At 40.5% G+C, this 18532-nt stretch overlaps 1 protein-coding gene across 6 annotated transcripts in view; it reads right to left on the bottom strand.

The window, feature by feature from the left end:
• WWOX (WW domain containing oxidoreductase) overlaps window positions 1-18532 on the bottom strand; it is a 799245-nt gene that overhangs the window by 454026 nt on the left and 326687 nt on the right. Inside the window, exon 10 of one of the 6 annotated variants that reach the window (XM_072117507.1) lies at window positions 7685-7753. The exons of 4 other annotated variants lie outside the window; for them this stretch is intronic. In XM_072117507.1, coding sequence (XP_071973608.1) covers window positions 7700-7753 — 54 coding nt within the window. In that variant the 3' untranslated portion in view covers window positions 7685-7699. Of the gene's footprint in view, window positions 1-7684; window positions 7754-14995; window positions 15141-18532 lie in introns of those variants that run through there. One more of the 6 variants, XM_072117508.1, reaches the window with a different exon arrangement.

Raw genomic sequence — 18532 nt, 5'->3', positions numbered from 1 at the left:
TACTACAGGGGTCTGGCAGGCTATATACTACAGGGGTCTGGCAGGCTATATACTACAGGGGTCTAGCAGGCCATACACTACAGGGGCCGGCAGGCTATATACTACAGGGGTCTGGCAGGCTATATACTACAGGGGTCTGGCAGGCTATATACTACAGGGGTCTAGCAGGCCATACACTACAGGGGCCGGCAGGCTATATACTAGAGGGGGCTGGCAGGCTATATACTACAGGGGGCTGGCAGGCTATATACTACAGGGGGCTGGCAGGCTATATACTACAGGGGTCTGGCAGGCTATATACTACAGGGGTCTGGCAGGCTATATACTACAGGGGTCTGGCAGGCTATATACTACAGGGGTCTAGCAGGCCATACACTACAAAGGCCGGCAGGCTATATACTAGAGGGGGCTGGCAGGCTATATACTACAGGGGGCTGGCAGGCTATAAACTACAGGGGGCTGGCAGGCTATATACTACAGGGGGCTGGCAGGCTATATACTACAGGGGGCTGGCAGGCTATATACTACAGGGGGCTGGCAGATTATATACTACAGGGGGCTGGCAGATTATATACTACAGGGGTCTAGCAGGCCATACACTACAGGGGCCGGCAGGCTATATAATAGAGGGGGCTGGCAGGCTATATACTACAGGGGGCTGGCAGGTTATATACTACAGGGGGCTGGCAGGCTATATACTACAGGGGGCTGGCAGATTATATACTACAGGGGGCTGGTAGGCTATATACTACAGGGGGCTGGCACGCTATATACTACAGGGGGCTTGCTGGCTGTATACTGGGAGGCTGTGACCAATGCATTTCCCACCCTCGGCTTATAGTCGAGTCAATAGGTTTTTCCAGTTTTTTGTGTTAAAATTAGGGGTCTCGGCTTATACTCGGGTTGGCTTATACGGTATATTGATCTTAAAAACTGGCTCTGAAATTCCCATAGCAATAAATGGAGTGAGACACCTGAGCTTGGTGCCTCTCTCCCCTCTTTCCCTGATTTCAGTGTAAATGTACCACAGTTTGAGAAACTCTTAGGCTATATTCACACGAACGTATGGGGGACGTATATACGGCCGCCGTATATACGGCCGATATACGTCCCCCATACACTTCTATGGGCGCACGGCACCCTACGGGAGCGGTACGGTGCCGCACACGTGCGGCACCGTACCGTTCCGTACCCGGGAAAAAGATAGGACCTGTCCTATCTTTTCCCGTAATACGGCGCCGTGCGCCATAGGTTGCTATGGAGAGGGGCGGGGGTGAGCTGCGCTCACCTCCTCCTCCTCTCCCCGTACACTGCCGTTGCCCGCTACGGTACGGTACGGGCGGGCAACGGCAGTGTGAATATAGCCTTAGTCTTTGAGAACAGCAAAGTGAGCATATGGTGGATAACATTTCATTAGGCTTGCCTCCCTATACATTTTCCTATGGCCAAGTAGTACCACTTATGCTCGAGTAAAGAAATGATACAGTAGAGTAAAATATGGTGAATCAACCAGTCCAATAGGATCCAAAAATGTCAAACCTGACTATATAGAGGCCTCTATGTAACATACACAAAAGCTGCTCCTATAATATATTTTCCTTCTGTTTTATTCTGGGTTATCAGACCTTCTAGACTAGTAAAACTAACAGGAGCAGTATCCTACATCTGGAAAATCCTACACCTTTATTGTAAGTACAAACAAGACAATAGGACAGTTCCTTGTCCTTTTTTTGTTATATTTTTAACCCTTAGTGATAGAAATATTTCTAGACTACCAATACCTAGAGGACAATAATCTCACTGGATTTCCAGATTTTCTGCACAGACCTTTCTAAACTTGGCATAACCGCCTTCTCCAAATTAATTCCCACTTTATCCGGCATTTCCATTTTAGCGAATCATTTGGGGCTCGTAGCCTGATTGAATGCAGCTAATAAGTCTAACTGTGAGGATTAATCAATTTGCAGATACATCATTGAGAGTAATAGATCAGGTAAGGAGTATCTGCTATCCTAAACTTGTTACAGAGAACATCGACCACATTGAGCAGAGACTCCTGAATTAATAGCTCACCCCTGGGAATAGGGCTCCGTGCATAATAAGCTGTGAATAAGGAGCGGCAGCTGTTGGTCTAGCAGGTAAATGTGTTGCAGTCACAATTCAGGTCTTACAAAAAAAAAACATACACAGCTTATAAATATAACTCACAAATTACATTTGTGCTCTGGCGGTCAATGAAAAGAACAATCTGGATGAGATTTTCAGTCTTTCTGAATTAAATTGCAGTGAATACTGACACAACTGTTTAGGGTCCATTTGAGTACTATAGCAGCTACCAATATAGCAGCAGCAGTGCTGGGTGTCCATTATTAGTTACACATCGGAGGCAAATGAGTAATTTTTAAAAATGCCAAATGATCTGTCAAATGATTCTCAGGGCATGTTCACACAGTAATAACACAACTGAATGTGTTGGGGAATTCTCAAATGCTTGCTATATTTTTTAATATTATTTTGCCATTGGAAATAGATTACTAAGTCCCTTTAAAAGAGTTTTCTGAGTTATGGAAACTTTGTATGATATAGTAAAATCAATATGAATTGTCTCAATTCTTCTCTGCGTGGATGGCACTGTTCCCATATGGGCTGTATACATTATCCACAGGAATCAATGACATTTGATCCCTAGTAGAATGAATCCCTGAGGCTACAATTTTGAGTAGTTGCTGCAGGAGGCTGCGTCACATGGTCAAACCCACACAGAGTACAAGGCGGATCGTATAGATGGCTTCTCACTCAATCTCATACATCCCTCTATTACGCTGGGAACACACATTGGGGGACATTTACTATGGCGTTTCCGCCAGTTTTGTGGCGCTCTCACCACATGTTCTGCTCTGAGACCTATTTATTAGCTGGCGGCGCCAGAAAAAATGACTTTTTGTGTCTGCTCCGACTCTTCTCCAAAAATGGGACGTGGCTTTGGCGGAGTGGAAACTCAGACACAATTAATATGTGTCGCAGCCCTTTTTGGGCGCTGTAAACTGGCGGAAGGTAGACCAAAAGAAAACTGGTGCATTTCTGGTGCTCGGGACAGATTTTGGTCCCAGGGACAGAAAATGGTCTCGGCGCCAGAAATGTCTCTGCACAGCTACACAATATTAAATGTGTATCTTCTTTCCGAGAGCAGGTCGGTAACAAAGCCAATGCAGACACCGACACTTTAAGTAAATGTCCCCCATTAAGTCTTTTTTTTTTTGCTTTGTGCATTAAAAATTGAGCTACAATTTTTTGAGCCAAAGCCACATGGAGCCACAAAAGGAGGACTTTTTTTTCCCTTTTTTATGAAACTACTTGTATCTTTCACTCCACAAATCTGCGCCAGAAAAGCAACAAAACTTTCATGGGGGCACACATCTCGCCAGACTGGCGTACAAGGCTTGATAAATGCCCCCCATGTGTAGCTCCAACTTTATTCCAAGCAGCAAAATTCAGAGTAGGTCCTATTCTCATCTACTGCCATTGGTGTGTGATAAGACCGAGATGAGACATAGGCCACAAAGAACAGACCACAGATTTGTTGTCTGCAGCCTGTGAAATAAACGCTTGTGAAGATAGGAGAGGAAATGTCATCAGTGCACATATCCCTTTAATGTGGTTAACCTGACTTGATCTTTCAAGTGGCCTGAAAAGCTGATCACTAATGAGTGACCCAACTGGTGATGGATACTGGCTACTTAGACAGATTCTTTTTTAATCTTTAAATTAATTTTGCCCATCTTATAAGGCAGGGTCAATGACCAACAAACAATTGATGTGAATCTAGTCATTTCTACCCACTAGAAGCCCCTCCATCTGATATTTAATCACTTCTTTCCAGCGCGGCTGACTTTTTGTAATTAATTAGTCACATGCGAGGACGGCTGCAATGTTATTGAGTCCCAGCGTTTAGGCGAAGCAGATGAAATATTGGTAAGCCATGCAGACCACGGTATAAATATGTGAGGGTGCGAGAGGTTAATCCCTATTGATTTTTCAAGTATGCGTACGACATCACTGGGGAAGACTGGTTCTGCTGGCAATCAGCTCACAGGAATACTGTACATTGCAAGTCTTACCAGCTATCACCTCCCTGGCTAGGGATCATTAACCAGATACAAGAGACAACGGTGTGTCAACATAAGCATGCACTTACCAAACATGAATACAGTTTCAGATATAAGGTTCCATCTGCTTTTATGAAACTCACTTAATAAATATACAATATATAACTGTATATATCCTAGCGTTACACATGTAATTTCCAATATAATGTCCAAAACTACATAACAAACTACTAAAAACTCCATAAAACTACTAACATACTTGGAACCACATATTCAGGCTTTGAGTATTAACAGTTATCAGAATAAAGTGGCTACATGGCGCCAATGTTCCTGTTATGTTTTGATGAAGGCATAGACCGATACATACAATTGTGTCTGTTACAAAAAAATATTAGGAGCTGCAGTTGCAAACATAAATGAGCTGCCATGCCTCTACAAAAAAAAAAAAAGATTCAGCATTGCCAATCTACTGTACATCGAATGTGACTAGTTCTGTACGCATATGCAATTACATCACTTAGGAAAATGTCATATTCTGTGCAATAAGAATGTGTGACAACTCCACTGGAGACCATAGGTTTAGGCCAGTGGCACATTAACATACTTAACATATATTAACATAACGGATTTCAAGGACTGCCCACAATGCAGAGGATGGGACTCCAATAGACATACATAAAACACAGAGTTTCTACTTCCCTACGGAAGAGTAGTGCCGAAATGATTACAGTTTGGTGGTACTGTATTGCTGGGAAGAACAGACTCCTTCCTTGCATCATACACAGCTATGATGTTCAGCAGGGGCCTAACTACAGTGGTAGCACCCATAGCAGCTGCCTCGCCAATGTGGCGAGCAGTTACTGGGACTGTAGGATCTGTGTATGTGTATAAATGCATATTTCAGTGCTTAAATGTGTGCACATAAGTGTATAAATGGGGGTGTGTGTAAGAGTGTATAAATGTGTGAGTATACAAATACGGAGGAAGGGAGTATGGGGACCCCATGCATAAGTCTGCTGGGGGGCCCAGCGTCTACCAATTACACCCCTGATGTTCAGAGTCACACAATCTGCACTGTGATCAGCGTTGAAATCCAGTCAGTGCATGGTCCACGATTCATGACCTGCTGGCCTTAATCATGATGATTTTTGTACAGTTTTCCCAGAGACAGATGTAAGCGAAACAGTCTGATATTTTCTGTCCTATTTTCCTAGGCATGTCCCAATATGCAGATGTGTTCCTGACTTTAAATATACAGGCAGTCCCCTACTTAAGAACACCTGACTTACATACGACCCCTAGTTACAAACAGACCTCTGGATTTGGGTAATTTACTGTACTTTATTCCTTGGCTACAATAAACAGCAGTTGTTACCATTAACAGTAATGGTGCCTGTAATTAAGATTTATTGTTTATCCTGGTTCTTATGACAATCCAACATTTTTAAAATCCAATTGTCACAGAGACCAAAAAAATTTTGGCTGGGGTTACAATAATATAGTATACAGTTCCGACTTACATACAAACTCAACTTAAGAACAAACCTACAGAACCTATCTTGTATGTAACCTGGGGACTGCCTGTATATGCATCCTCCACATGCAGATAGCGTAGTGTGAAAGTGTTAAAGGAATCCTGTCATCAGAAATTGACCTAATAAACCACTACCAGTGTGTTGTCAAGCCTTCCAGATCATGTTTCTTTTATGGCCTAGTGTGGTTCCATCATGCTGAAAATCAACTTTGTGAGAAGTAAACTGGTATAAAGTCAAGGAGGAGTTTAACATTGAAGTTAAACTCTTCCCACATCCTTCCATGTGGTTGACATAATGCACCGGACTTCAGGAGATCTAGTGATGCAGGGCTATCAATTACAGCGTTCTAGGCAAGAAGAGCTTGACTTCAGTGCCAAATTCTCTGCCTCCTTGACTTTATACAAATAAATCACATCTCACATTAAAGCTAATATTCTGGATGATGCCACCATACAAGACCATGAAAGACACATGATCTGGAAGGTGTTTAGCTACATGACAACATACTTGTAGCGCTTTATTGGGTCAATATCTGCTGACAGGTCCCCTTTAAGCAGGGAGTAATTGTCCCAATATTCCACTATTATGCTTCTGGAGCTGTGGGTTTCTTAGGTTGGCAGGCAGGATCTGATGATGTCAGTATGTCTGCTGACTTAAGAGTGTGCACAGCAGTGGCAGAGAAGAGATAAGAGAGCTACATTGGAGGAACAGTGGAAGTAGGGTATTGGATTTTTTTCGCATTTGAAACTAGGGAATTACTACTAGGGGACTACTTACATAAAAAAAACAACTTATGAACAAACTTATACAACCTATCTTGTACCTACCCGTGGACTGCCTCTACCACAATACTATTGTTTATGGATAATTTGTCTCTAGCAGACGGTTACAGATCTGCAGCAATGACAAGTCCTGGAGTCTTATACAGACCCCAAGATGTTGTGGCAACTGCTCTCCCCCCGATAATGGGGAGTTACACTCAAACCTCTGCCAGCGGCAGTTGTAGGGTGTTGCCGGTGGGTATTTGCTGCAATGTACAACAAAGACCTGGAATGTATGGAGAGAGCTCAGGAAGTGAGCCCTCTGCATACTCGTGTAATGGACTTGTGTCATACTAACAAGTCACAAGTTGTTAAGTGGTTAACCAGCACCTTTTGGAGAAACTTGTATCCTGTAGCATCTGTTTTCCATACAACATCATCTGACAAAAATAAAGAACACAACATTTTACTTACAGATTTGAACCTTTCTTTTTGCAGTATTTATGGAAGCCCATTTACAAGAGCTACCTTCTATTCCACCCAAGCAGCGAAAAAACAAACAGTTCTGGAGAAACATATAAAATTAGTGTTTTCTTATGATGTATCCATAACACCACTATCATTCTTCATATAGTCTACCCTGCCAAGTGCATGTGGCATCATAACGTCTGCGATATTAAGCCCCGGTGGGAATCCACTTTATACTTCATTCAATACAAAGCCTTGCTTGTAGTAAGGAGCATATAAAATGAGATAAGTAGTTCAATTTAAAAATGTCATTTAAAGGGATTTAAAAACGCCTTGGAAGATGAATACACTGAGTTTTATTCTCTCCATTAATGAGCAATAAAACGAGAATGGAATCGGCAATAAATACCACTGTTATTTTTCGTAAGGGCCTTTATTAAAAATGCTACAACTTGTCGTTTTTTTCCCACTTGTGGGTCCTGTACACAAACTGGAAATTGATTACACTTTACTCCCATCTAATTTGCTTTGCTTTTCAATTTATAGCCTCTTCTAAACAATTTCATAAGTCAGCTACTATGGGCCATATCTGACTTCTTATTGATTCCGCTTCCATCTCTGGGGGATGTAAGTGATTTTAAATAACAAATGTTAAATATTATAAACGGCCAAAATAACAAAACTGACATTTATATTTGTCTACCTAAACACCTGTAGAATCAAACAGAGAAGTGTTTTTTTTTTTTTAATTTGGTATTTAAATGTTTGTTTGCAGCAAAAAATGTCCAGAATCTGTCATGACTGTAGACTGGAGTGCACAAGATAGAGGTTATACTGTGACACATAGGTCTCCCTGACCAGTTCCATAATGTACAAACAGCTCCTATAAAGAAAGTGGACACAAAGAAAGTAGCCCTCAGTTGTAGAATCAGAGGTAGCCTTTTTTATTTTTATTTTTTTACACACACAGGCTGTGGACCTGTATCACAGCGCTGCCAGACCTACACAACAGTTTTCCTTGAAATTGTGTGAAATGCTAACAAATCACTTCCTGCTCACTGCACAAGAGTGAGACAGTGTAACAGTCTGTAAAGCCAGATCACAGAGAGGTTGGGGGTCGTCCCTCAGGCTCATTAGCATAATTTTGAAAGTTGATTTTAGAAGAAAGAAGGCAGGCGATAATAAATATTAGAAGATTACCACAGTCACGGTGCTTGTATTTATGAGTAAGTGTCTCTTGTTTATCATGCTTGATTTTGATGGTAAAGTTCCTTTAGGAAGACAGGAACATGTACAATGCATGGTCCCATGGATTTCTAGCAGTGCTGTGTGTGTGCGCACATGTGTGTTTAGCTGGGCTGTGTATCAATATAATATGTGTATAATTACTTGTAGCAGAGCTGTGTTTTTAAACATATGTAATTGTGCATTGTGTATAAATGTAGCAGTGTTGCATTCTAGTAGATAGTAGATATTGAACTAGACCACTGAATTTACTAACACGGACAAAAAGGAAAGTTGTATTTGGTGTCAAATCTATTTTTAGCTGAATAAATCCGGGTTGTGTCTTATAGTATGGTGTAAGGCCTCATGCTCACGTTCGCGTGCCATGAGCCACAACCCCACCCCTCCCTTCTCAATAGGGAAGCTGAGCAGCAGGAATAGGACCTGCCGTTAGCTAGATGCCATTTTTGCGGCTAGCTCACAGCTGCCATAATGCAGACATGTGCATGAGGGCTACATCCAGGAGAGACGGCAGCTCAATCATGGCCACCATAAATGTGGATTATGTACAAACATCATGCGCTGAGCACATTGGGGGAGATTTATTCAGAATTCTGTCGTAGTTTGCACTAAAAAATTGTCTGCACCACATTATAAAGAGTTTTAGACAGTTTTGTGGCTCTCCTACGACTAGCTTGCCAAAAGGGGTGTGGCCTGTAAAAAGGGGGCACCAAAAAGGTCTGTGGGCCAAAAATACCGCTGACCCATCAGAATATCGTTCTAATTTTCTGGTGTAAAGTGAATCAATTAATAGGAGGTGCAGAGTACCACAAGACTTATACCACATAAGATTTTTAGCCACTGAAAGTAAACACAGAAGTTTACTATAAAATGACAGCAAACAGAAATCTACAAAACCATGAGGAATTGATACTCAAGGCATATTGAAAAAAAAGGTTTTACTATACAAACAATGGGCAAGATTTATTAAGCTGTCTGAAAGCTGTCTGTTGCCCATGGCAACCAATCACAGCTGCCCTTTAAAATATTCATGACCACTGGTAAAATGAAAAATGAGCTGTGATTGGTTGCCATGGGCAACTAGAAATATTCTGACTTTCAGACAGCTTGATAAATCTGCCCAAATAACATTTGCTGAAATGGGAACACCCCTTTAATTTTAGGTAACCCATGGTTTGTTTTAGGAAGCATTTGAATCTATTTCATGGGTACAATTCTATTTGTACCAAAGTTAACGTAATCAGTCAATAAATCAACCATCAAATCCAAATCATCATTCAGATGCATAATAAGCTCCAATCCAGACATTGAAAACAGCATCTCAATTCCTCCTCAGCTTCTTGGGGGCAATATAGTGTATATTATTAATATTAATTATACAGGGTAACAATTTATGGGGGCAATTTATAATAATTAATTATATGTATAATGAATTCATTATTTAAATGCACTATATTATTATTTTCATCAAGTGGGTTCTCAATTTATTATGGGGCACTATAATATTCCAATCCATGAGTGTCATTTTCAGAGCTTCTACTAGCAACAGACTCTCAAATACAGAGCATGCATGGATGGCATCTGTAAACATAGTTTTTATTGATACACTGGGGCACATTTACTTACCAGTCCCTGGCGCATTCCCCAATTCGGAATGTCCGACTGGAATCCATTGTGCCGCGATTCACTTAGGTTGAGTCTTGCGACACAATTTGAAAGTTAAATCCCGCGCTCAGTCCGAATCCGTCGGATCGTTTCGAAATTGTCAAAATATCCAACGAAAGTGCGGTCCGCAGACCCTTAGTAATTAGGCCCCACTGACTTAAATGAACATGTTCTGTCTAAAAAACCGCCAACAGTAGATAATTCACATCTGAATAGACATATAAAAAATAATGGGTCTCTGTGCTGTCCATGTTTTTATCAAAGTGTGAATGAAGCCATAATCTACGTCTGCACGTGTTAGTTATTAAAGGGAACCTATCATCAGTAATTGGCCTAATAAACACCAGTATATTTGCAAACAGCGTAATACCTTCTAAATTTTGTTTTTTTCATAGTCTAGTATGATGACAGCATCTAGAAAATCAATTTTGAAGTGGGATGCAAATTGATTCCATAAAGTCAAGAAGGCAGATAGTTTAACACTGAAGTCAAGGTGAGAAGTTCTGAATGCCGCCTCCTCTACAATTGACATAAAGCATCCGACTTTACGAGTCCTGTTTAGTGATGTGCCTGGATGCAGGGCCATCAATTACAGTGAAGGGTGACTTCTGAGAAAGAAAGAGCTTGACTTCAGTTTTAAAATCTCCACCTCCTTGAGTTTACATCTCACTTCAAAGTTGATTTTGCGGATGATACCACCACTCAGGGCCATGAAATAAACATGATTTGGAAGGTGTTCAGCTGCTTGGCAACATACTGGTGTTGGTTTATTAGGTTAATTTCTGCTGACAGGTTTCCATTAAAGTGTGTGAAGTAGGATTACAAAAATATGCATGTTCAGAAACCATGTCAAATCTGTCCAGGTGTTGTGCATGGTGCTGCATTGATGCAAGTAAGGCACTCATCTGCTGTTTGTGCATGTATTGCCACCATGAAATGAAATCCTAGAGAAGGAAGACTTTATTGTATTACAGAGAAATCTCTCATCCTTCTATACTAAAAGGGCAGGAAGGAGGTTTTATAATTGATTGACAGGCATCTCTGTTTGAACACACATACATGAAGAGCTGTCAGTCAGTGATGGGAACCTCCCACGACTTCTAAGAAATTTAAAGGAAATCTACCATTTGATTTCATGCATTATGAACCAAACATACCTTGAGAATGCTGTCGCTACACTGATGCAGAAACATATTTTGTTTAATCCCTGGGTTGAGTGGTTTTGCGGAAAAAACAATAATAATTCAGGACCTTGGAAAAGCTGGATTGCATTCAGCCTGCACACTTAAACACATTACACGTAGCTTCCTGAACTGTCCAGACAGGACTAATCAACCTGAGCTGGATCACTCATTCAGCTCAGGGATCAAACAAGATATGTTACTGCATCAATGTAGCTACAGCATTCTCAAGGTACAACACTCATAGAAAGACTTGTAAAGGTAAAAAAAAAAAAAATTATATATATATATATATATATATATATATAATAAAGTTTCCTTCTGTTACTGGTCCTGTAAAACTCTTCAGTATAAGGGTTGGGTTATCGGATAGACTAACAGGATGGCATCTTAAATGAATTAACATTTCAAATGTAAAGTGTTTCAGTTACCTGCACCAAAAACATGGTGGATGAAGAACACATACGGTAGATTTAATTAACAGGTGGAAGGGGTGGGGGCAGCTAGAAATTCAATTAAAGGATTTATGCAAAGGTTTTCGTCTTTTTATATGCAGTTACTGGCTATATAATGAGCTTTTCATATTAAAAATCAATAGGTAATCTACAGTGGAAGATCATCCCCTTAAATACATTTTTGAAATCAATTTGAAAAATAGTCCATCACCGGTGCTGACTTCTCCTGCTGCTTCGATTAGTCTAAGAGCAATATTTAGATTGTCGGGCGTGCTGTGGAATAGCTATGCCTGGATTTAGCTTTCAAGTGGTTTATACGCTGCGTGCCCTGGATAATCACACTGATTCAAGAGTGTGTACAATTGATAAATAATTAATTGGACGAACAAGGAAAATAGAGAAACTGGAATTACTGCTCAGTCCCTTAGTGCTCAGTGGCTTATGTCTGCGATGCTTTAGAGGGGAAAACCTGAGGCCACTTGAGTTTACAGAGCCACGATCTTTGCATTGAAAGGACAGATAAAACACAAACAATAGACCAAAGAAGGCGATGAATATCCATTGTCTGAAGATAATGTATAAAGCAAGTTCTTCCTCAACGCTGCTCCAAAGAACCTGCAGTCACTTCTAAACAAAAACTCTTAAATCACAGAATATTAATGTAGATCAGTCACAAGACTAAGCTAAGTTCTTACAAATGCAGAGACCTCAAAGAAAAGTCCGGGGTATTCATAAGAAAATCATCAAAACTTCAAATGAAAATGGAAATTTACTGAATGTTACAGTATACAGGTATAAAATGGTGGCAATGGCATTCCCTTTACTCTTTGCAGTGATGATCATCATGAGGTGTATGCAAATCCACAGCCACCAGTTGTTAAAGGGGTTAGGAGAGGAGTGGGCTAACAATCTATGATAATTTTATAAATTGTATTCCACATTTTCATCAGTTGTTCCCCGGCACAAAAAATATAATTTATGGTCCTGCAGGGAAAAGCAGTGTGCTCAGGGTAGGTGGGCCTCTGGGTGTGTAGGGGGAGGCCTCTGGGTGCATAATCTGGCAGGGGCCCCCACTTAATGTAGCGCAGACAGGAGTACACATTGCTATTCTAAATTACCATTAATATTCTAAACTTTCTCCTACTTACATGTTAGAGTAACTGCTGGCCAAGCTGGCACAGTGGCAGTAGTACTGACCCCTAGTCCCAGCCGCCATACCAGTCCCAGGTGCCACAGCTTCCCTGAGAGTCCTCTCTCCTCTCACAGATCAGGCCAAGTGTTCTGTGAGGAATTAAACCTAACACTGATTGGCTAAGACTTGGCTGACAACCAGTCCTAGCCAACCAGTGTTAGGCTGCATTCACAAATCTGTATGCGACGTGAATACAGCCGCAAGATTGCGGACGTACATACGTCCCCCATAGGCCGGCAATGGGCGCACGGAGAGATACAGTGCTGCACATAGGTCACCACTCCTCCTCTCCATTTCCTCGAAAGTGTGCCCGCCGGGCCGTACGTTCCTGTGAATGCAGTCTTAGGTATTAAGGGGGGGATGGAGGGGGTAAGGGTTAGCTCTGTAAAAACACTATACATGCAGAATGGGATTGAGTACAGATGGCTGCGTGTATGGATGAATGAATCATTGTCACAGCTTGGAGGCGGGTAAACATGCAGCACAGTGTCACCATCACTGCACACTGATCCCAGAGACAGTCAGCTCACAGCTGTGAGCTGACTGACGAACATTGCTGGTGGGGGCCCAGGGTGTGCATCCCTGGAGCCCTCCCTATAATCTGGCCCCGACTGTGCTTATTCCACACTTTTCATTGCATTTTTGCTGCAATTTGTGGAAAAAAACGCAATAAAGATGACAAGCAATACTACCACAAAGATGCCATCCTGCTGGATGTTACACTCGAGTATACCTTTTTAGCATACAAAATGTAATGAAAAAGTTGTCTTATACTCGTTCATATATGGTATACAGAAAAAAATATTCCAAATAAAAGTAAAAATGAGCAAAGAAGTTGATGTAAACTTTGACATTCAAATATTCTTTGCCTCATTGGTTTATACCTAGGTTGGTAACTATGCCTATTAACATCACTGTCTGTCCCAGTGCAGCTAAGTGGTTTTCAAGTCATTTTTATCGGAATTACACTGTCGCTGCAAACAGAAGTTTAAAAATGACACGTTGAAGCAGCCGGTTATAAATCAAGAGATTATGCACTAAAATAAAGTGGTGGAGGTCCTTATGATAGACGCATATGCTGTGAACTTTATAAACTTGTTCCTATGAAGTCATTTATCAAATGGAAACTTTTCATTATTTAAAGATTTCAGGCAGTGTTCCATTAGAGAAGAACTGCTGCTAAATGTTAATTCCCAAGCAACAAAAATATTAATGGTTGTATAGACCAAGTCTGTTACTTTGACTTCAGGAATTCCCCCCCCCCCCTTTCCCGACATTTTACATGCAATCAGATGTTCATGGGATCCAACATGTCCACACATGCAAATTAGTTTATATATAGAAAATGAAGCCTATGTATAAGAAAGGTACAAGGCAGCAATATCCAAAACTAAAAAATAGTAAAAAATAAATATATGACTCATTATTAATACATATTTCATTCAAATAATTTAGAATAGAACACACACAAAGTAAAATGAAGCAGCATAAAATAGAGGGCATATCAACCATATATCTACACGGAGATACATACAGAGTTTATACTGCCATAAGTAAATGGACGCACTAGTATCAAGGCAGCCATGGATAAAAAAAAGATAGGAGCTACATGAAACCTTAAGCAGTAGTATGGGATGGTGTGTACCGTATTAATTCTCGAGTATAAGCTGACCCAAGTATAAGCTGAGGCCCCTAATTTTACCACCAAAAACTGGGAAAACCTATTGACTCGAGTATAAGCCGAGGGTGGGAAATACATTGGTCACAGCCTCCCAGTTTATAGCTAGCTAGCCCCCTGTATCTGCCAGCCAGCCCACTGTGGTTGATAGACAGACAGCCCCCTGTTAGCCCAGCACATAAAAAAATAAACATACATACTCACCTTACGGCACCCCAATGCTCGACGCGACTCCCCAATTCTCTGGTCCCCGTGGCTCTTCTTCTCTCTGCTGTAACAGCCGGCAGAGCCATGGCCATGCACTCTGCGGGCTGTGACTGCAGAGAGAAGAGGAGCTGCAGGTACCAGAGCATCGGGAAGCCGCACCAAGCATCCAGGGCGCTGGAAGGTGAGTATGTATGTTTATTTTTTTTATAGACCTGTGAATAAGCCGAGGTTGGGTTTTTCAGCACATTTTTTTGTGCTGAAAAACTTGGCTTATACACAAGTATATTGATTACTGGTATTGATATTGATCTGGTATTGATACTAGTGGCAGTGTCAATACCAGATACATATAGAGTCTGAGCTCTAGATGTATCTCAGTTTAGATATACATCATCTGACATTTATAATGTTACTTATATGGTAGATATGTACATGACCTCTTGTTTCTTTCTGCTACATCATCCTTTGTGGGTGTTGCCTTTGAAATTATTTTATATGAAATATGTATTAATAAAGATTACATATTTTATTGGTCTATTGGTCACTTTCTCCTTCACTTTGGGGTACTGTACAAATGGGGACGATAACGGTTTCATTTAAAGAAATACTTCAAGAACTTGGGATTTGTCTTCAATCTTCACTTTTGACTGTAAAAAAAAAGTAAACATCAGTATAGGCCTGTTGTAAAACTAAACTACAATATGTCCACCAATGTACACATATTGCATATGTTACAATTCTGAAGAGGGTCATCGTCTATCAGCCAGAACTGAGTGGCTACTAAGATCTTCCCTCTTTTGGGGACCTCAACATGTATATCTATTATAGGGGGGAGAGGGGGCTGCTTTTGAAAAGTAACTGCGTAATGCTTCAGATGATGGTGGCATTGTAAAGAAATTATCACTGACTGCTACAATTAAAACTTTAAAAACTATTTATAAAAAGTAGGAATCTAGTAAGAAGCTTATATTTCAAAGATACCCTTTATAAAATAGGTTTGTTAACAATAACAACACATTAACCAATTAATAGAAAACAATGGAGTTTATAATAGCAATAGAAATATCAAATTGGTGTGTGTCCATATAAAAGAAAAGGGTGTAGAGCTGCAGTAAACGGGAACAGTGGGTTACTTCCCTAAACTGGGTACCACATGTAGAAACCCTACTGATCTGATATTAATAACAATAATAAATCAATATTAAAAGGCATCTTTACTCTGACAATCTTATTTTTGTTATCCATCCCCTCCTTCCTTCTAAAATAACTGTTTAAAATTATGCTAAAGAAGTGCCTGAAGTGCTCCTGTGGGTGTTACCAAAGAACTTCCATTGCAGATTCATGGCCTGTCACACCCAGGTGGGTAAACCCCCTTTCCACTTTGTGCTGATACTTCCCACTACTGCAGTAACATTACATCAGGCAATGTGCTGAAAAAGGAGAGGGGGTGGGGGAGACAGTCTAAAAGCCTGTGAATGCTACAGCACAGAGGAATTCTGGTATTTTAAAAGTTGATATAAGAAGAAAGGAGTCCATGGATAGCAAATATAATATTACCACACTCACTATGAGTAAGTGTCCCTGGTTTATCCTGCTATATTTTAAATGGTAGATTTCCTTTGAAATCCATTTGCCTTAATCAAAATCACTGGGAATTAATTTCTTCATTCTAAACTTTGTGACCCGAACTGTGATATGGTGGTGCCCATCCTCTGGGCAATGTGTCTTAGGTCAGTTACCCACAAGCCAGTGCTGACAGTTGTAGACTCAGCCGCTAAATCCAGCATGTTTTTCAGAACAAACTATAATAATCTAACTTCCCTTATCGGACAGGTTGCACTCTTTAGATTGAAGATTTGACATTTCTGCCACACTCTTCTACTCTAGGCTTCACTACATTAGGTGTGATTACATTATATGTTCTCACTCATTGACAATTTCTTATTTGCGTATAAACTCTTCAACTTAGAAAACAAAATGTTTCATAATATAAATGGATTCATTTATTATAGCAGAAAAGCCAAATCCAAATAACTGAACAGAAATTTCATATTCCCCACGTGTAGCTTTTTATTTCAACAACAGAGACTTCTGAGATGAACTTAACATGGTGATGAACATCTCCAGAACTGAGAGAGGAAGAAAACAAACGTCAGTAAAAATAAGCAAATGCATTGACTGGAGCCCTTATCTTTTCTTGGGAGACACACTTATCCCAGATCCAAGGAAAAGATTCCCAAACAAACAAGTTCATGTAATGAGATATTAGAAAAATTTGGCAGAAGACTTTTGGTGAACTTTCCAAGCATGTCCCTTGAAAAAATAATAATATTCAAAAAAATAACTGAGGGTTATGTGGATTCAGATAAAATTGTAGATTCACCAAATGTCCTTTACCAAGTTAAAATCATCTATGTGCTATGCCTTGCAATGATACAGTACAAATATGACAAATCTCTAGTAGCCAACATTGTAATAAAATAAAAGATTTAAAATATTTTAATAATTCCAACAATTGGAGATGGTGTGTTTAAAGCATCTTTAGGTATTAAAATATTGGTGACCTATGCCTACAAACAGTGCTCGGGGCAGCAGCAATCCAGCATGCACATTGCTTTCGCTTACCACTCTTCTAATATCGTTATAAAGGAGTATTCCCATGTTTTAAAGGGCCCTTTAAAGGCCACTAATAAGAAACTTTACCATGGCAAGTAGTTGTTAGTCTGTGGGAGCCACAAGACACATGTCAGTGGCAGGACTTCCTATGATGTCCTGTGATCTACTGTCTTAAGCAAAAAGAGGATACAATGCAGCCATTACTTGCCACGCATACAATAATAACTGCATTAGATCACAGGAAGTCCTGAATCCTGCTGTGGTGGCTCCTGCGGATTAGTGGCCAACTGTTTTATCCTTGACATGGCCTGAATGAAGCTATATCCCACTTAAGTCAATGAGGACGAACGGCAATGCCAATGACAGAAACCATCTTTTAACTTTCACTAAGCATCTGGCAACACCCTTAAAAGGGTAGAGCAGCAGGACGAGCATTCAATTGAAAGGGAATAATGGAAATAGCTGTGCACAGAGCTGTGCTCCCATAGACAGTAAATGGAGCAGCAGGGCACACACTTTTCCTGCCAGTCCACCTATTAGTGAGAATGGGACCTTCGTTCTCTGGAAGTCACGAGTCACAAGATTTGGAACCCCACCAATCAGATAGGTATCCCTTATCTTGTGGATAGGAGCTAAGATTTACTTTGGACATGAATGGATTTAAGCCTCCATGTGCCTGTAAAGGTGGCATTACGTGACAAAGAGCACTTTTTCCCTGATATTAAATAAAGGGAGGATAGTGGAACTATCAGATTTATTAACGTCATCCAAAACTATAAACTTCCCACCCATAAAAGTTGGGCTTCAAGCCCCCACTGTGAATGACCAGGGTATATCCTAACCAGATGCTTACTTAAGAACATTTTGACATACATCGAGGAATACATTAATCCGAAAACTGCAATATGAACTTTTCAGGGATACAAAACGTGTTCTCCTGTGCAGTGCAGCCATGTGGGTGGTATACTAGACTAACAGCTGTGAAAGAACACTGTAATTCTGAAATTGCAATGACAGGGCTGAGCCATAAAACCTAGCACTCCTATAGCATATCATAATTTCATCATTAAGTAGCATTATTGTAAACATTTACAAGTAATCCCAGAAAGGATCGGCAGAATCAGTCAAATTACAGTAATGTTTAACAGCAAGAAAAACATAGCTGCCGCCACAGGATAGGGATTTAAGGATACAGTAACACCTGTAATATACTCTGACTAGGTATACAGTAATATTGAAACCCCGTCTTATACTAGATCCCATGTTGCTGTGTAGTTCCAAAGGAAGTTCTTTATCTAATGCCTTTCTTTAATAGTCAGTTTTCAGCAACCTAAAATGCATCTCTTGTGTTGGCTAGCCTTCATTCCCCACATGCCCCAGTGATTCTCAGACATGCTGATCCTGTGACTCAATAGTTCACTTT

The sequence above is a fragment of the Engystomops pustulosus genome, chromosome 7, assembly GCF_040894005.1.
Source record: "Engystomops pustulosus chromosome 7, aEngPut4.maternal, whole genome shotgun sequence".
NCBI classification, from domain to species: Eukaryota; Metazoa; Chordata; class Amphibia; order Anura; family Leptodactylidae; genus Engystomops; species Engystomops pustulosus.
Note: the sequence above shows the minus strand (reverse complement) of the source record. Positions and strands in the feature narration are given on the sequence as shown.